The sequence below is a fragment of the Dasypus novemcinctus genome, chromosome 14 (genome assembly GCF_030445035.2).
Source record: "Dasypus novemcinctus isolate mDasNov1 chromosome 14, mDasNov1.1.hap2, whole genome shotgun sequence".
Classification (NCBI taxonomy): domain Eukaryota; kingdom Metazoa; phylum Chordata; class Mammalia; order Cingulata; family Dasypodidae; genus Dasypus; species Dasypus novemcinctus.
In genome coordinates, this window is record NC_080686.1 from 87,619,629 (window position 1) to 87,639,902 (window position 20,274).

Genomic DNA, 20,274 nt, shown 5'->3' on the forward strand with positions numbered 1-20,274 from the left:
ACATTGGAAGCTAAGAGAGATTTGATAATTTTCCCAAAGTTACATAACGGAATGCAAATTCAAAACCAAGATGGTAATCAACCCTGTTTGAAACCAAAACCCAAGGATTTTCTCTCTCATCATGCTGTCACTATAATTGAAGACTGCAAAGCATTGTCCATGCAAGGGGAGATTATTGGCTATTGGAAGTTGGCAAGGGAATTGAAAATTGGTGCCACCTTGCAAAATTAAACCAAATAAATAGCCACTAAATAGTAACTGAGTTGCTGAACATTTAGTGTGTTCCTATGAATCATAGGCTAGTTAAAAGCAAAGCGGGGAAAAGTTTCCTCTATCACCGATCATTTTTGACTCCTGAAACCTCTGCTTGGCTGCAGGTCATTTGAGATCCAGGCCACATTCCCGATGGAGACTCTGCTCTCTGTCCTGATCTATGACCACGACATAATTGGGACAGACGACCTCATTGGTGAGACCAAGATCGACCTGGAGAACCGCTTCTACAGCAAACACCGAGCCATCTGTGGTTTGCAGAGCCAGTATGAGATGTAAGTCCTTTCTCCCGTGGAGCCACTCTTGTGTTCCAGGCACAGCCTTCAGGGCTCTAATGATGTGGCCGCATTGTCCATGCTCTAGGAAGGCGAGACAAGGCTCAGCTCTTATATCTCACATGGGCTCCACGTCAGCAGGGCTGGTTTGCAGAAACTCTGTTCAGCGCATCAAAGTAGTTGGGGTTGGGAAGACAGCTCTGGTTTATGACAGCAGGTTCTTCCAGAGACAAGGCTAAACTGTATGTATTTGCTCAACCAGCTGGGTCTGGTGTAGGAACTTCCAGCTGTGAATGATACTGGAAGAAGAATGATTACTATAATTCAAATGCTAATATCTCAGTGAATTATAGGTAATGCTTAAAATATATCAAGCACAGTCTTAAGAGTTTTACATGAATTATCTCATTCATTTCTCCCAACAACCCATTGAGGTGATACTACCATTTTACAAAGAAGGGGAGAATGGGCCACAACACTCAGTCTTTTTTGAATTGTTTAATTTTAAAATATAGAATACTAACTTTATTTTTTTAAGTATGTTGTATCTGATATTTTGAGAGGAAAAAAACACTCTTCCAAATATCAGCCAGGAAAATATAAAACATTCACGTATAATTTAAAAATATTTTTCCTGAAGATAAAATAATACATATTCATTGTATAAAATTTAGAAATCATAGAAAGTACAAAAAAATTCTCAGATCATTCCACCCAGAGATAATTAATGTAAAAATTATTGTGTATTTTCTTTTGTATTTTTTTTCTGTGTATTTTTCCTGAAAGTTGGACTCACAGTATCCATGCAGGTCTATGACCTGCTTGTTGCCTTTCCCCTTATGTCAATAGCATTTTATCATGTTATTAAATCGTCTTTGAAAAATTTTCTTTAATAGTTTTATTGTATTCCATCATTTAAGTTTATTATAAAATGTTATTACTAATCTACCTGCCTGAACTTTAGGGCTCATATTATTTCTTTTTTCTTGCATAAGTAATGCTGCTATGAGCCTTCTCATACAAGAAAAGCATTGTACACCTCTCTGATAGCTCACTTGGTATTCATCCATAGACTGGAATGAACTAAAGGGAATGCACGTTATAAGGACTTTTAATATATATGTCCCAATGACCCCCAGAAGGCTTGTACCAATTTACAATCTCATTAGCAGAGTCCAAGCATCTAGTTCACCCATGGCATGAGTTTTAGGCAAGTCTCTATTTCTAGCCTCATCTTCCCTATGCCTAGAAATCTGGTGTGGGGATTCTAGTAAAGATAAAAGCCTCCTGGGGTATTTCCACCTCCCTCCAAGCACCTGTGCTGGTACTGTTCCGAGAATGATTTGCTGGTCTTGCTCTGAGGTCAAAGGAAGAAAAGAGGCAAAGGAGGTGCATCCTTTGTTCCGAATTTACTGCCCGTGAGCAGGACCATGTAGTCGGGAGAGGTGCACCTTTGTTCACTGAGAGGGGTAGCTCGTGGTTGAGTGCCTGCTTCACTGTTCGAGGTCCCGGGTTCAATCCCCAGTACCTCCTAAAAAAGAACAAAACCGGTAATGCCTATTTCTGGGGAGGCCTGGATGTGACTCCCCCTGGGGCTGGAGGATGAGACAGGCTCCTCGTCTCCTGGAACAATGTAGAAAGGCTACTTTATTGCTCTGTTTTATGAGCCTTGTTTTGACTTATTTAAATGCTTAAACAAGTTAAATTTTGATGAATCCTGTGTCCCAGTGAGCAGAGACGTCCAAACTTGTCTCGTTGGCCATTGGTTCTTAGCAAGAATTTCATTGTTAAGTCCATAATTTTTAGCCAACAGCTAGTTGGAAAGGGAGTTGGGAAGATTTAGATACTCACCACCAGGAAAACTCACTGATTAGAGAAACATCACATCAAGACTTGTTGCCTGTGATGTCAGCCTATAATATGATTTGGAGGGTGGGGCAGAGAGAAAAGGAGAAAAGAAGAGAGTTGGAAAGGATGAGCTGGACTTCCCTCTTAGAATAAGTCAAAGCCAATGGCTAGTTATCCTGCTAGAGACAGAACACTAAGCAAAAACTGCCACAAAGGTTTTTTAATGTTGAAGTTTTGCCTTACAGGCAAGGTGTATATATGTAGAATATTTGACTAGATCAGTCTAGTATCCAGAAGAGATGAAAAGAAGTTTAAAACAAAATAGTTCCCAGTGTCTAAGATGGCCAGTTCAAATCTGGTGGAAACCACACCCATCATGCCTGGGCAGCCCTTGAGAGCGAGCTCAAAGCGTGTCCCGGCAGGAGCCAGCCCTCTCCATGACTGTCCTTTCTCCATCCCTCAGAGAAGGATACAACGCCTGGAGAGACACGTCCAAACCCACAGACATTCTCACCAAGCTCTGCAGAGACAACAAGCTGGATGGACCCTACTTTCACCCTGGGAAAATACGGATAGGAAACCAGGTCTTCTCTGGAAAAACGGTCTTTACTGAAGAGGACACTGGTAACTCCCCACAAAATGTCCTGATGATGTTCTTTTTTAAAAAAAAATACTTGCTTCTAGTGGTATTTGTAAGGAGGGGACAGTGGGTCATCTAATCGTAAAAGTAAAATATACTCAGGGAAGAAAATATGGAAGAATAAAGGGAATAGTGAAAATCAGTTATTATCCCCCCAAATCAGAGATAACCATGCTGGTATGTCTTCCTGCAGTCTTTGTGGTATGTGTGTGTGTGTGTGTGTGTGTGCATGCACGCGAAGTGTTACATTTTTACAGAATTGGTATAGTTTTGTACCCTCCTTTTTCTGTTTCCAGTAGATCATGACAATACTCCTTTGCTCCTTGAAAATTTGATTAATATTCCATTTTATGGCTATGCCATTATTTATTAACCAACCCCCTATTTTTAGATATTTTCACTGTGTCCATTTTTTATAGTGACAACCTCTTTATGCATATTTTTACATATTTCTGATATTTCTATAGATCACAGAAGCAAAATTACTTTGTCAGAAGATAGGCAATAACCTTAAAAGGAAAATTATATAATATAAATAATTGGACACAACCCAAATTACCCTCCATAAATGTTATATCAATTTGCTCTCCAATTTCAACCCCAAGAGATTTTTCATATGAGCAAAATGGGGCATGCCATGAAGATCCTAGACAGGCTTCCCATAAATTTAGGATAAGAAAAAAGCCACAATTACTTTACTTTAATGCTGCAGAAAAATCCTTGTACTGTCACTCCTCTCCATTTGATAGCTAAAATGCCTTATATATGGTGCAAAGAGCCCAGTTAAAGATTTGGTACAAGATGTTTTGACACGGCCACTAGATCAATCATTTTAAGACTAATATACCTTGCCATTTTGACACCAAGAACATTTTCAATGGTCTTTTGTGCAGTTATTGATATTTAGATGAATTTATATTAATGACATTGATGAACTTCTATTGAGAAAAATATTTTTCACATTAAAATTTGTTAAGCCAATTTAATTCCTTTAATTTTCCTACATTAAATCTGGCCATTCTAAATTTTGTCAAAAAGATTTTATTCTTCTAATAATTTTTGTCATATTTTGTGTTTCTACCAGTAATTTTTATTATGAATTATAGAAAAGATTCATGATTGTGCTTATTCCTTAGCAAATCCTCAAAAAAACTATGAACAGTTTTATAAGCTACAAAGATAAAGATTGAAAGAATGAGAGCGAGAGAAGAGATAAAGGGTTGGGAGGGGAGGAGAGGGAGGAATGGAGCAAGAGAACTAAAGAAGCTTGAGTTTTTCTGGAGTGTTGATTTCAAATGGCAAATTCAAATGCCCTGCTTTGGTAAAACGACGGATCATAGATCCTTTCCTGAGAGCATGTACTGGTAGGAGGGAAACTTCCAAAGGGCAGCATAAGCATAAACACATAATTGTGCACATTTCACTACCTTGTTTGGGGCCACCTTTGGTTTCCCAGGCCCCTGTCAGGCTACAGCGTTGGCAAACAGTTTCAGATCCCGAGGAAATATACCATGTTCAGTACCTCGAAACCAAGCTTGTGACTGTAAACTCTGGGGACTCTGATTCACGGGGTGAATGTAGGTCCTCCTGTGGACGCATCTCATTTCCCTCACTCCGAACTCCCCATCTCATCTACCTCTACTGTCACTCTACCCCGACCTCTTTCCAGTCCCTCTTTTTCTTTTTCCTCTTCCTGCTCCTCAGCATATTTAAATTATCCTTAGGGGCGTATTTACAAATGCATCTGACAGCCCCATCACTGTCTCCTGGACAGGGATGTACGCCTCCCCCAAGTCTCTCTTTTTCTCTCTTCCATGCAGATGAGACAGTGGAGTCGTATGAGCACTTGGCCCTGAAGGTTTTGCACTCTTGGGAGGATGTCCCGGAGGTCGGGTGTAAACTGGTTCCTGAGCACATAGAGACTCGGCCACTGTACCACAAGGATAAGCCGGGAATGGAGCAGGTAGTGGGCAAGAGGGTTCTGGCCCCAAAAGGAATGTCGAACCCCAAGAAATGTGACTTGCCCCTAAAAGTTAATCTTGTGTGCCCTAGAGTAAAGGTTCTCAACCACTGGTGATTTTTCATCCAAGGGACATTTGACGGTGTCTAGAGACATTTTTAATTGTCACAATTGGAGGGGAGGGGCTTTGCTACTGACCCTTAGTGGACAAGTGCTAAGGATGTTGCCAAACACCCTGCCACTCAGAGGACAGCCCCCACAACAGAGAATTATCTGGCCCCAACTTATCAGCAGTGCTGAGTCAGAGTTGGACTTAATGCCTTTTCCTTTTTAGGATCTGAGTTATCAAATTCTTTTGAGAAACTTCAAAACCCATCCACTATGCCCAAGTCTTTACCCAAACACTAACAGTAACCACACAGCCCACTAGTTTTCCAAGAGGAGCAGACGACTGAGGCTTACTGTGAACTGGCAAGAAGAACCTGCACAGGCAAAACTACTAGGGGCTGGATGAGGAGTCAGAAGAGAAGAAAAGATAAACTTCACTAAGACCCCTTTACATAAATTACCTCACCTAATTAGGATGACCATATAATTGTTTACCAAACTGGGACCATTTTGTGAGTGAAAGAAGGCACTGTTAATAATTAAGCTGGTACCAGGGGCAGACACTAGAAATCTCCATGGGAAGCAGGGGTGTTTGGTGGCACTTTAATTCCTTAATATAGCCTCATGATCTAGTTATTATGATTCTTGCTTGTAAGAAGGAGAAATTGAGTTCCCGAGAGCTTAAGTAATTCCTCCAAGGTTGCCCAGAAGTAGAGCTGGGATTTGAGTCCATAGCCCACGCTCTGCATATAACCTCAAGCTGAGACTGGTCTCAGCTCTGAGCTCACTCACTGTGTAACTTGGGCAAAGTCTATGAGCTCTATAGCTATGGGGGAAGGAACACTGCCCTGCTTTCCCAGCAGTGTTGGGGTATGGACCTAGTGATAACAAGTGTGGAAGAATCTTAGCAGGATAAACCACTATCCAATATAAATGCATATGATTGGTCCTTGAAATGCATTATTGGATGCCTGAAATCTTTTGGTTAATGGGACCCTTTGTTTTGCCTGTGGGCAATGACTTTTTAACTAAGGGTGAAAATAAAAGCATCTTTAGGGAATAAATCCCTTTTCCCCCTGGGATTGTAGTCTTCCATTGAGTTGGTTTTTCTCTTTCCAATTGATAAATCTTTGCTTATGTTGTCCCTTTCCCTGGAAAGCCTTTTTTTCCTAGACAAAGTCCCTCCCTCATCCAAATCTGCATATCTTGCATGTTGTGGTGAAAACTCACCTCCTTTGTATAAAATCTCCTCTAACCATCTTATCTCTAATAAATCACTTGCCTGGCCTGGACTGAAAGAGCATTTAAAATATATACTACAGTTGAGCATGGACCCCACTGGGCCTTCTCACCACAAGGGCCTTTTAAGTCTTTTGCAACAGGGCAAAGTCTGAAAAATGGAGTACAAGGCAATGGGTGACACTAATCTCACTAATTGGCCACAGAACTTCACCAACTTTGTTGACCTCTCTGAGCCTCAGCTTCTTTATGTGTAAAATAGAAGCATGGTTGGGTGAGCACTAAAAATCACAATGAAAGTTAAGCTACAATGAAAACAATCAAGTGTGATTATTTTGTCAGATTGTGTTATCATCTTTTAAATCCTGGAAAGTATGTGCAAATAGCAGGGTCTCTGGAGTCAACAGACCAAGCTGAATCCAGACTCTGCTACTTATTAGCTGTGAAAGGATGGGCAAGATGGGTTCTCATCTATCAGAGGAATAATAGCATCTGCCCAGTGAGGATATTGCAAGAGTTAGAGATAATTTGTGTCAAAGGCATAGCACTTTGTCTACCAAAGACTAGGTGCTCAATAAAGGTTTGCTTACTTTCTTCTGCCCTTAATTTATGATCTTATTAATTCATAATAAAGATTTAAGTTCTGTCTTTGACAACAAATATGCTAAACATTTATAAAGCCTAGTAGAGGGATCTTGTGAAACTAATTGACTCTAATTGGACTAATTGTCCATGGTCCTCCCCTTTCCTCTTCCCAAAGCTAAAGGAGGTCTTCTTTTCTTAACAAGGGCCGCCTGCAGATGTGGGTGGACATGTTTCCCAAAGACATGACTCAGCCTGGACCTCCTGTTGACATTTCACCTAGACAACCCAAAGGGTAAGTCAGCTGAAATCTCATCTTTAACAGAAGAGAACGTGGTGACTGTGTTAGTCAGCCAAAGGGGTGATGATGCAAAAATACCAGAAATCTGTTGGCTTTTATAAAGGATATTTTTTGGGGATAGGAGCTTACAGTTACCAGGCCATAAAGCATAAGTTAACTTCCCTCAAGTCTGTTTCCACGTGTTGGAGCAAGATGGCTGCCAACGTCTGCCATGAGTTCAGGCTTTGTAGGTTCCTCTCTTCCTGGGGCTTGTTTCTCTCCAGACTCAGTTGCACTGCTCTCTCCACAAGGCCAGCTATAGACTCTCAGGTGACTGGCTCTGTCTCTCTCTCCCTGGGGCTCAATTCTCTCTGGGCTCAGCAGCTCTCCTCCTCTGTGTGCTTACTTCCTTTGCTCCAGTTCAAAAAACTCTAAACTACCTTCTCTGTGAGTACTCGCCTACCAAGTGTGGGGGATGCAATGTCCTGCTGACGTGGCCCAATTAAAACGTTAATCATTATTTAATCAAGTAAAAGTGAAACCTCTGAATCAAACATAATCTAATATACCTGGAGGGATAGACCAGTTTACAAACATAATCCAATATCTATTTTTGGAATTCATAAACAATATCAAACTGCCACAGTGACATACTCAAAGATCATGATATTTGATGTGGTATCTGATTGGTTACATTGGTCAGTTGGCACCTGATAATCAATCCTACCTCACTTTCTACCTGCTCAGGTACATCAGGGGTGGGTGGTAGCAACAGTGACAGTGGCAGTGGTTGAAACGGTGGCCCATGTCTTATGGTAGAGGTTTCTGAATTTAAAGTTCCTTATCTGAAAAAAATGTTGGTTAATGGATAGAGGAACTGCTCATACATGTCCTCAGTGATTATGAGGTCTCCAGCTGGGACACTTGGTTCTGATGGAACCAAGACCTTGAGTCTTTTTGAGTTTGACAAACTTGGGGAACTTACAGACTCTAAGGCAATACCAGGATCGCACGGATGCCAGTTGACTCGGCCTTCAAGATGTTCAAGCTAATGCAATGCTGCCTCCCCTTTCCCAGGTATGAATTGAGGGTGACCATTTGGAATACTGAAGATGTCATTTTAGAGGATGAGAACATCTTCACAGGACAAAAATCAAGTGATATTTATGTTAAAGGGTAAGAGCATCAACAAATTCCATCTTCCCTTTCTTTCCCATCCTTGCCTCATTAATCTCTGATCAAATCTAATACTTATGGAAGATACTCCAGCCAATACCCCACAAAGGAGTTCACCACTTTGTTAGACAAGGTCACTTTTTCTATCAAATATTTTTTCTTATTTGGTCATTTTTCTAAGAATTACTATCTTATGAAAATATTTTCTGTTAGCAATCTTATTATTCAGCAACTGAATTATAAGCAAACTTATAATTCAGTTAAATGTTGGTTATCTAAACTTTTTGAGTGACATTCAAAATGCATCTTCCACCTTTTAAATCTGAAGGAAGTAGAGAAATGAAGTGCTGTTGATGAAAGATTAAGTGTTTAGCATATTACAATACTAAAGCAAAAGCTAAATTTCAGACCTTTTTTGCTAGTTTTATTGATTAAAAAAGATGCCAATCTCTCTCCTACATCTTGGTTCTGACATAGAATCTATTTGTCTGCTTCCTTTTAGCCTCTAGTCAGGGAGGGAATTGTGATGGTAGAGAATCAGAAGCAAAAGTCATTTAAGCTTGTACCCTAGGGTAAAACTCATCTTAGAAGAAGTATAACTCACCCAAGCCTCAAGCTGTTATCTCTTTGCCTTCTCCAAACAAGAAACTCCCTTTCTTCAAAATCCACATTAATAACACATTTGGTAGTCAAAGCATATCTGGTAGTTCAAAATTCTCATGTCTCAGGATAAGAATACCAGAATAAGTTTAATTGTTACAAAAGAGGAGTGATGTTTCAAAATAAGCTGTTTTTTGAAAACAGAATTAAGATCTTCTGAAACTGTTGTCTAATCACTAATTGAGAAAAGATCCATCCAATAAAGAGAGGTTTTTACCATGGCTCAAGATATGGAAGAGTTCAGGCTGGGACTTTCAGTGCTCTGGCTCATTGAATGCATGGAAAGAGATGTTCATATTCACATTCATCCTTTCTTCCCCTCTCATTCACTTCTTACTCAACTCCAATCTGACGTTGGCCCGCAACACCCGCCACTAAACTTTCTCACTAAATTTGACAGTGCTCTTTATGTGGCTAAATCCAATGGTCCTGGAAGTTTTAAAATTAGTCCTTATCTAATTGCCCTCTCAGGAGCATTTGTTGAAAATAGCTGACCACTTCTTTTTGAAACACTTTCTTGCCTTATGTTCTGTAGCAACATACTCTTCTGGTTTTCTTCCTACCCCTTTGGTTACCTCTCAGTGTCCTTTGATGGCTCATTTCCCTCAATCTAGCTGTTAAAGAGTTCACTATGCTGTCTTCTCATCTTACATTCTTCTCTCTCTCTACTATTTTCATCCAATGTTTCACTTAAATAAAATAAAATGACTTGAATAACCAATGGCTTCAATTACCATCTTAATTTTCAGTCTTCCAAAGTCCTGTTCCACTTGGATTTCTCACAAGCAGCACCTCAAAAATGAACTAAGTCTAAAACAAAAATGTTGATCTTACACCCAAAAGCTGTTTCTTCTCTGGGATCCCTGTCTCCATGACTGGCACTGCCATCCATCCAGAGTCAGGAGCCCTAAATCTACAGAAACTTCTTCCTCATTAACTAATATACTACCAGATCTTATCCTTTTTACCTCCCAAATAGCTATCAACATCTTCCTGACCAGCATCCCCACCACAGCCTTATCCACCATCATTGTTTGCTGGGACCACTACAATGCCATTTGAATTGGGCTCTCCACATTTACTCTTGCCCTCTAACAACTAGGTTATCTTTTCAAAATACAACCTAATCATGTCAGTCCCATACTTAAAACCTTTCAAAGCTACCCTGTTTTCTCTGGACAAATACTTAAACCCCTAGCATGACCTAAAATATCCTTTATGGCTAACCTCTTGTCTCTCTATCATCTCATACCATATTTCCCCCTTGTTCTCTGCTCTCTGGTCACACTGGCCTTTTCCATTCTTGGAATGCTTTATCACCCCTTCTGCCGTAGGGTCCTTGTACATCTCCTTCTGGTTACCTCTGCCACCTTACCCACACCCCTATCTCCCCATGATTTTAAGCTCTTGGAGGGCAGGGATCATGTCTGTTTGCTCCCCATTACTCCCCATAGCGTCTAGCTTGCTCCTTGCCTCATAACAGATACCACGTATACGTATTGTTTGAGTGAGTGTCATCTTTAGCTAAATAATTGGATCCCTACTCTGAGAGGGAACTATGAAGAGTAGGGTTATCTCCTTCCCCCTGGGAGTAGGGATATTGCTTTCAGGAAGCAAGTTGTTTGGAATTATCAGTTGGTTTGGATAAAAAGTATTTACTTTCTCAATAATTAATTCACAATGAATAAAGTACTAGAGAGAAAATATACTATTGTAGCTACTTTCTGCTGAGGATGGAGAAGGAAGACCAAATGATACTGAGACAATGGTATAGATAATTTAGCAATACCCAAAGAACTTTACAGATATTATCTCATAGAACAACCCTCTGACCTCAATACTACAATTTCTCCATTTTTTAGATGAAACAAAGGCACAGAGAGGCCAGAGAACTTACCTACAGTTGCACAGTTAGTAAACAATGGAGCCAGGATTGGAACCCAGGTCTTCTACTGACTATAGAGTTAGCACTCCTAACCTCCATACTGTACTGCTCCAGGGTTGTTGGGCTTTTGGGGCCCAGAATCAGAGGTCCAGTCCCTCTAGGGGGAAGTACAATGGGGTCAGTATACAGGTCCTGACTAGCACAGGGTCTAAACCAGCCCAAACTTAGGAACCTCCACTCAGTATCAATGTAGGGGGCATCTTGCTCTGACATTCAGGTCCAGAGGTGGCACCCTTTACAAAAACAGCTCCCAGGATGAAAGGAAACAGATTATACTTTCACTGAACCCTGAAAAAAAATAGAGTGGAATTGTGTTATCAGAGGCCCTTGGAAACAAAATTCCTTCACGTTTCCTGAATTTTCCCATTTTATTGCATGGGGCTTCTAGTCTACCCAAGAACAACTGGAGACACTTCCCCAACCTGGCTTGGAATGAGAGTCTTGTTTCTGTTTTAGATTCTTTGATCCTCTAGTTTCCTCTTTCAAATTCAATGGAAATTTCCGTTGGAATCCGACTGTATAATAATCTTTAATTTGTGAGCTGTGATCATAAGAAACTATTTAATTCAATCTTGATAATACCGATGCCTGAATAATGTACTCTGAGTGTTTAATTTTTTCTTACCTTTATTCAGGTGGATAAAGGGTTTGGAAGATGACAAGCAGGAGACAGATGTGCATTACAACTCCTTGACTGGAGAAGGAAACTTCAACTGGCGCTTCCTGTTTCCATTTCAGTATCTCCCAGCTGAGAAGCAAATGGTCATTACCAAGAGGGAGAACATCTTTTCCTTGGAAAAGATGGAGTGTAAGACTCCAGTTGTGTTGGTGCTCCAGGTTTGGGACTTTGAAAGGCTGTCCTCAGATGACTTCCTGGGTAAGCCATTGGTGTCATCAAACACTCAAAGAAACCCCATGTTAATGTTAATGTGTTGGTCCCAGGTCTCAGAGAGTTTGGTCTGATATAAGGATAGTATTTTCAGTGCTATTTATGTAGCCAAAAAAAAAAAAAGGGGGGGGGGCGGGGGGAGAGGGGGAAACAGACCAAATGGCATTACGGGATTGTCTAAATAAGTTATTATGCATTCATGTGGTAGAGCACTACATAAACAGATTTAAAGTGCTCTTTGCTCTAACACTAAAAAAGCTGTTAAACTTTGAGCTAATTACTTGTACACTTTGTGCCTCAGTTTCCTTCAGTAGTAAAATGGGAATAATAATTTTACCTACCTAAGAAGATGTTGGGAACTATTAAGTGTGATAATGTAATTAAATAATTAAAGAGCACAATGTCTCATACAGAATAAGCATTCAGTTGAGTAATAACCTGGTGGTCATTAAAATCTTAGAATATTTGATAACTTGGAATATTGTGCAGGATACATTAAGTGAAAAAAAAAACAGTGTGGAAAAAATCCCCTTTCTGTATGTTATATGTTAAAATATATAAGAACAGGCTAGCCAGAGACAACCTCTAATAAGTCTAAGCAGTGGTCAACTTTGTGGGAGTGGGATTTTGGAAACTTCTTCCATTATTTTATATGTTGCTTAAGGATATGGCCTAAAGCTTCTACAATTAACAAACAGTACTTTTGTAGTAAGAAAAATGTTATTAAAGACGGAGATCTATAACTCTTTCATAACAGATATCTTTCTCTGCCTTGCATTCCACATTCAAAAAACAGTTTTGAGAGCCCACCAAGTTTCCCTCTCTGTTCTGAAGAGTAGGAACAAAGACAGTAAAACTTGTTCTCTGAGCTGGAGGAGTTTGTTAGACTTGAAGTTGGGGGGGGGGGCGGAATCTCAAATGGTGATAGTGCTAAGCCAGAGGAAAGTTCTCAGGAGAACCACATAGTGCAGACTGCTTTCAGGGAGCAGAGAGTGCACAGCCAGTGGTTACACCGAACTGAGGCACTAAGTTAGGTCTGGTATCTCTGCCCTTGTCTTCTACCTGCTACCACATGATTAAGTCTTTGAGGGCACCGATATCTCAATAATATTTGTACCCCTAATACCTAACACCATACTATAATGGTGCTAATTTAATGATGAGTGAGCAAATGGATGAATGAATGAATGGATGAATGGATGAATGAAGGAGGAAGGTGATTGATTTTAAAAGTCTTTCCATAACTATGTATAAGAGCTTTGGACATCTCTTCATAGGCTCCCTGGAAATGAACCTCAATAGTTTCCCTCACGCAGCCAAGTCTGCCAAAGCCTGTGAGCTTACCAAGTTTGAAAATGCAAGTGAGGAAAACAAGATCTCCATATTCCAGCAAAAGCGTGTGCGGGGCTGGTGGCCTTTTGCTAAAAGCAAAGAACTCACAGTAAGTGGCAGGCTGTAGGAGATGGGGGGTGTGGGAGGGTTGCACTCAGGGAGGGGGAGCATCGTTCTCTTTAAATGAGTTATTTTATGAACTTCCAGTCAAATGACTTGAAACAAAGGTTCTCCTGGGAAGCAAGAATGGTTAAAACTTTATAAACACACTAAGCATTCTATATTTCAGCATACTCTACTTAATAGCTATCTATGTTGAGATGGCTTTCTGTCCTCTTAACCTGAACTCATGTCTCTGGTATTAGTTTTTCTCTATAATTTCTTGGAATTATGTGTGAGGTCCTGACTAATATATAATTTCAATTTAACTACCTTTTCCCTTCTTCTTTAACTGTGAGACTCAATTTAAAAAGTAATCGATCTTTTGAAAACTTCCCGGAGAGTATGATAGCAGGAAGAGCCATTTATCACTCTCCCCGAGCTGCCAACTTGGTCCGTATTGTGTGGCCTGTGCTGTAGGTTTTCTGCCTTTTCCCTCTATGGGGAGGAAAGTTTCTTCTGCCCATTCTTCCAGCCCCGTCAGCACTCTTCCCTAAGGGGAGGTCAAGAGAAGGGACTGAGACTGCAAAGATGGGCTTTTGTGGCTGGCCTGCCTTGGGCAAGCACAGCCTCCTTTCTGCCTCTAGTGCCTTGTGCCAGCACAGCCCATCCAGACCATTCGGGGAGCAGGTCTGGATGGAGACCCACTTATCCCTCTCCATGCTGTAGGGGTCCAGTGGTACATGGCAGGCGTTCCCTTAGTGCCTGACTGGGTAGATGACAGCTGCTGGCCTGACTCCATGGTGCCTAGCTCTCCTATTTTATCTGGGAGTTTTTCCCTTCCTCTCCTTTCTCAATTTAATTCCCTCTGGTTGGTGGAAGTAGAGAAAGAGACTGAGGCTCCAGGCCAGTTCATTCTTCCCAGTCCTCCCAAGTACCTATAGAGGAGTTACTACATGCCAGCCTCCGTGCTACGTTCTAGACTTCAGTGCTAAATACCTAATAGATGCTCAATAAATAGTTCTCGGATGAAGAAATAAATTCAGAAATGAATAAGGCCTGACCTCCACCCTCAACTAGTTCCCAGTCAGTGAGAGGTGCACAGGTGTAGGTCGTCCAGCTAAGAATGAAATAATGGAAATGCAAATGAGGCAGGGAAGGGACAGAGTGGGGAGAGGACCCAGTTCTCTCTGCAGGAGTTGTGGGATCAAGCAGGGCAGAGAATGAGTTTTAAAGAACAATAGGAGATGGAAAGATGGAAAGGCATTTTTTAGACGAAGATGAAGGTAGGTGTTTACCCCATGTGGAGGAACCTTGATGAGCAAAGCAAGGAGGCCTGAAACAGCCCCATGTGGAAGGCTCACTGCCCACAGGTCAGAACTGCCAGAAAGTCCAGTGTGGAGTTGGGAAATGGGAATTGCCAAGTTCAGAAATTGTAATGCTCATCTTTTGACGTAAGTCCTGTTTCTGTAAAATAATAGGCAGTGTGTAATTATGTGTGCATGAGTATGTAAATGGCAGTCATATATCACATTTTTATAGCCCTTTTTAGTTGACCAAATACATTCAGACCCCTTTTGTTATTTCATTTGATCCTCATTGACTTTTTATTTTCCATGTCATTTATTTCTTCATTTCATTCAAGCATTTATTGAGCACCTATTAAATGACAGGCCCTGAGAAGAAAATATGAGTAATATGGAGATGGTCTCTGCCTTCTTGGAGCTTACAGTCTAATTTTTGGACAGACAGATGCACACACAAAGGCACCCTTAGCCATGCAACACATACCAGAAAACAAATATTTACAATGAGGGTTGGGAAGGAACCGAAGTGTTGAAGCACTTCTTATGCAGAGACTTCTGTGGCTATGAGACTTTAAGTTGAGACCTGGAGAATGAAAAGTAGCGAGCCACGTGGAAATAGATGGGGGAACAGCATTTCCCTCCTAACAAATACCCTGGGCACCGGCCCCGGGTTGGGAATGGGTTTGGTTCTTTAGAGGAACAAAACCTCTGCCAGGAGCACAGTGAGTGAGGATGGTGCCTGTGAAGTGGAGAGGAGACAAGAGGCTGGGAGACCAGGTTGAAGGGTTTGGGGTTCATTCTCAGAGACTTGAGGAGCCAGCAGGGAGGTGAGGGGATCTGTGGAGAGTAGATGGGAGAGGGTCATGAGTGGAGAAAGACTACACAGTGTTCATAGCAGCACTGGTCACAAGAGCCAAAAAGCAGACACAGCCCAGTATCCATCAGCTGATGTGTCTGTCAACAAAATGTGGCAGAGCCATAGGATAAAATCTCATTTGGCAATAAAAGTGAAGTACTGACACATGCTACAAAAGAGATGAGCCTCGGAAACGCTATGTTGAGTGAAAGAAACCAGACACAAAAGATCACAAATTGCACGATTCCATTTACATGAAATGTTCACAGCAGGCAACTCCATAAAGACAGAATCTGGTAGTTCCCAGGCACGGGGGCAGGGTGGGGGGAGGATGGGAAGTACCTGCTTACTGGGTATAGGGTTTCCTTCTTGGAGTGATGGAAATGTTCTGGGATTTGGTAGTGGTGATGGCTGCACAGCTCTGTGAATGTATTAAAATCCACTGAATTGTACACTTTAAAAGGGTGAATTTTATGTACATGAATTGAATCTCAAGTTTTTAAAAAGCAGTGCTTGTGGAAGATGAGGACAGGGACACATTGGCGTGGACTGTAGAGTGAATGGGAAGCAAGTTAGTGGAGGCAGCTTGTGTAAACTCTGACGGTGTCCACAGATCCACCCCTTACTCCTCCTTCCAGGCCAAGCTGAGCCGACTCCCTGAACTTCTGTTGTTCTCCAGCCACTTGCTCCCCTTCCCTGGCTCCAGCTCATCTATTGGCTGGTCCCTCTGCCCTTCCCTCCTTCCCCACTGGGAAAACTCCCACTTCTCCTGCTCTCTGAGACTCTTTTCAGCAGTCACCCATCTGGGAAGTCTTCCCACACCCTCAGCCTTCACTGGACCTGCCGTCCTTCAGGCTTCCCCAGCTCTTGTCATGGATGGGCAGTCGTGCATGGACTTCGTGGCTCTTCTGTGAGCAACCTGAGGCCAAAAAGTGTGTTTTCTCTTTCTGTTATTCCCCTTCTCAATTTTCAGGGTCTAACCTGATGCCTGTCACATCGTAGATACTCAATAAACTTTTAGTGAATGAATCAAGAAATTCATGAAAAATTAAGAAATCGACTCAAACACCAAAAAGCTTAATTATTCCACCTTTATTTAGTATACCGAGCACATAGTAAGTGCTCAGCAAATATGCTTTGAATGAATGAATGCATTAGTAGGCATTGGTTAAGAAGAGCATCCAAGTGTTACATTAGAAAGGTCCTAAAGAAAAAGGACAGGTGGGCTTTTGATGGCAGGAGGACCAAAGGACACATATCGGTTGTTTGCAGAATGGTGAAGGAAGGCCCATTTTGGCTGTGACAGTGTGTTTTCCTAGACTGGATGAAGACCACAAAAGTATCTGTGCTTATAATCTGAGCCCCTCACTAGTTCCAGATCGGTGGTCATCTCCAGAAGCATTCTCCCTCTCTCATGCTGACCTCACTGGGCTCTGATCACCAGAGTCTGGCTGTGTCAGCTTATTATAGTGATTTAAATGCACTCACCGTTTTGAAATGGCCGGGTCTTAAGGGAGACATTGATGTGGGAAACTTACTTTCCAGTTTGATTGACCCAATGCAGTTTCTCTGCCCTTGGGTTTCGGAGAGTCCATTAGAGTCCCCTCTACCTTGGGTCCCAGGAGCCCCCCAGGCCAGATGGCCTCTTATAGTCCTGTGAGAAGAAAGGAGCTTCCTCATGAGGACACACGTATTTTGAATGAGGGAAGGGGGTGGAAGGCAGCCTGGAGGGGCCCCAGTTTAACAGTAACTTAGGTTCCAAGTCTGGCTTCCTTCCTTCCCAGCTCTGTGCCCTTGGGAGGCAGCCTTCACCTCCCCGAGCTTCAGCTTCCTTATCTGTAAAATAGAGAAAATAGCAGTATGCAGTTCACTGTGCTCTTGTGATGCTTAAATGAGAAAGCATCTGGGCACCTGGAATATGGGAAGTGTTTTATAAGTGTCAAGTTTCTGCTGCTTCTGCTGGAGCCATTGCTCATTCCCACCTTCTGCTTCCCCAAGATGAGAGAAATGCTTCAGAACGAAATATCTTAGTTAATAAACAGCATCGAATCCTTAAGTATTAAACTTTTGGTAAATACAAGAAAAGGGGAGGGGAAAGGCTAGAACTTTAATCTTTCAGTCACTTCACAAATGAGTCTCTTGAAGGCTGGGCCAGGATAATTGGCTTCCACAGGAAATTGGTTTAAAGACCCTTTCTTTAGGAAGTAGAGGAGCTTTTAATTAAATGCTCTTCATCTCCATTCCTCCTTGGAGTATAGGTTATCAAGTTGCCCATTCAGCTGCTCATTTTTTCAACAATTATAGCGCGCCCCCTAGAGGTGGGCTTTGGGATACGTGTCCCCAATACAGCGATGACGAGGACGCAGCCCCTGCCCTCCAGGAGCTTGCTGTCTACTGAGAAGACAGACCAAAGAAACAATGACCTCTTTGCAGCGCGACAGGTGCTCTGACCGTGGCAATAACAAGCATTGCTAGTATACTGACTTGGTGCCGAGCACCTTCTAAACACTCATTTGTCTGCTAAAACCCTATGAGATAGGTGTGTGTTATCAGTCCCCATGGACTAGATGAGGAAGCGTAGGCAAAGGGGGCTAAGGAACTTGCCCAAGTCACACAGCTAGTCAGGGGAGGGTGGATTCAAACTCAACACCTCTTCTGGCAGAGAGTCATGGAAATGGAAGGGGCCTCCAACCTGGTCCTGGGGCATCAGAAAGCTTCCCCGTGGAGGTGAAGTCTGAGGTGACATCCTAAAGGAAAATAAGAATGCACCCTTGTCCACGTCCGCAGCCCAAGCCGAGGGCCCGGCTGGCCTCGGGGTGAAGCCTGGCCCTGGGCCCGCCTGCTGCCCGAGAGGGAGCCAGCTGTCCTCCTCCTCTTTCCTCCTGAAGTAACCAGTAGCCACGCGGAGGAGGCTGAACCACCAATTACTTTCTCCCCAGTGTGGTAGGCAGTCGTAAGGTGTGATGGAAAACCTCTGCCGAGGCTCTGCCACCCCCTGGGCTGCTTCGAGTCTCCAGTCCTCAGTTTCTGTGTCTGTGAGATGGGTGGGTGGGGCTGGCGGCCTCCAAGGTGCCTTTCCTCCAGTCCTTTGAAATCAACGTGGGAACATCACTGGCCTCTTGTTCCAGTCCCCAGCAGGCCAGAAGAGGTTTGTTTACCGGCTTTGCTACTGGCCAGGTCTATTTTTAAAGCTGTTTATCTGTACTCTCAAGCAGGACAATTTAGATATTTGGATGATCACACAGCTTCTAGTGTGGAATGAGGCTGTCCTCCTAGCCGTGAGAAACGGCTCCAGTGGATTTGCCAAGGGACATGTGCTCTTGGAGGAAGGAAAGGAAATACGCATCGACCGTGTGCTTTGTGAAACACATTGTCCCATGCCTGTTACATGCCTTATCCCAGGGAATCCTACTCCTAAAACAACTCTTCAGGAAAGTCACTCTTACGAAGTGGAAATCGGGAAGTTTCTTTGGGGTTAATCCCTTAAATTGACAGTTGGTTATCCCACATAAATCAGGGACTCAACAACTGAAACTAAAAGGGAAGTTATGTAAAAACTCACCTGCGTCTACTACAGCAGTGTTCTTATAGCTAGATGCTAATGGCTCAACGGTGAATAAGATGAAATCCTGGCATCCAGAAATTCACAGCTTCGTTGAGGAGCTGGCAGATAGATCATCTAAACGGTGTGTGGTGGGAAGCAGATGTAGCTCAGGCAACTAGGTTCCTGCCTACCACATGGGAGGTCACTGGTTCGGATCTTGGTGCCTCCTAAAGAAGACAATGAGCTGGTGTGACAAGTAGGCATGGCAAGCTGACACAACAAGAAATGCAAGAAGAAAAATCATAATGAGAGACACAACAAAGCAGGGAGCAGAGGTTCCCGGTACCTCCTAAAGAAGACAATGAGCTGATGCAACAGGCAGGCGTAGCGAGCTGATGCAACAAGATGGTGCAGTGAGACACATGGAGGAAGAAAAAACACAATGAGAGAAACAACAAAGCAGGGAGCAGAGGTGCCTCAAGCGATTAGGTACCTCCCTCCCACCTCAGAGGTCCCAGGTTCAGCTCCCAGTGCCTCCTAAAGAAACAAGGAAGATGAGCAGACACAGCAAGTGAAAAACAGCAAGGGGGTAGGGAGAAATAAATAAATAAAATTAATCTTTTAAAAAATAAATAAACAGTATGTGGCAAATTCAGATTCTCTAGGAGCAGAGAGTGGAGAGATTTTTGTGTGAAGATAATTTTAAAGATAGGGAACAAAATATTCCTCTACAGGAAATTTGAAAGCAGAAAAATTGTAGAAAGGATGAATTAGCAGCTATCTGTATATATATGGTGTTATTTTTTTGACTGAACCATTTAAGAGTAATGGATAGGGCATCCGCCTACCACATGGGAGGTCCGCGGTTCAAACCCCGGGCCTCCCTGACCCGTGTGCAGCTGGCCCATGTGCAGTGCTGATGCGCGCAAGGAGAGCCACGCCACGCAGGGGTGTCCCCCGCGTAGGGGAGCCCCACGCACAAGGAGTGCGCCCCATAAGGAGAGCTGCCCAGCACAAAAGAAAGTGCAGCCTGCCCAGGAATAGCACCGCACACACGGAGAGCTGACACAACAAGATGACGCAACGAAAAGAAACACAGATTCCCAGTGCCGCTGATAAGGATAGAAGTAGTCACAGAAGAACACGCAGCGAATGGACACAGAGAGCAGACAACTGGATTGGGGGGAAAGGGAGAGAAATAAATAAATCTTAAAAAAAAATTTAATAAAAAAAAAAGAGTAAGTTGTAGACATCCTGGCAC

At 42.6% G+C, this 20,274-nt stretch overlaps 1 protein-coding gene across 1 annotated transcript in view; it reads left to right on the forward strand.

The window, feature by feature from the left end:
- The window catches only part of FER1L6 (fer-1 like family member 6), a 155,112-nt gene that overhangs the window by 125,262 nt on the left and 9,576 nt on the right, over positions 1-20,274 (forward strand). Inside the window, exons 33-39 of the mRNA XM_058275995.1 lie at positions 378-548; positions 2,860-3,020; positions 4,857-4,999; positions 7,132-7,220; positions 8,283-8,381; positions 11,622-11,863; positions 13,153-13,316. Coding sequence (XP_058131978.1) covers positions 378-548; positions 2,860-3,020; positions 4,857-4,999; positions 7,132-7,220; positions 8,283-8,381; positions 11,622-11,863; positions 13,153-13,316 — 1,069 coding nt within the window. The remainder of the gene's footprint in view (positions 1-377; positions 549-2,859; positions 3,021-4,856; positions 5,000-7,131; positions 7,221-8,282; positions 8,382-11,621; positions 11,864-13,152; positions 13,317-20,274) is intronic.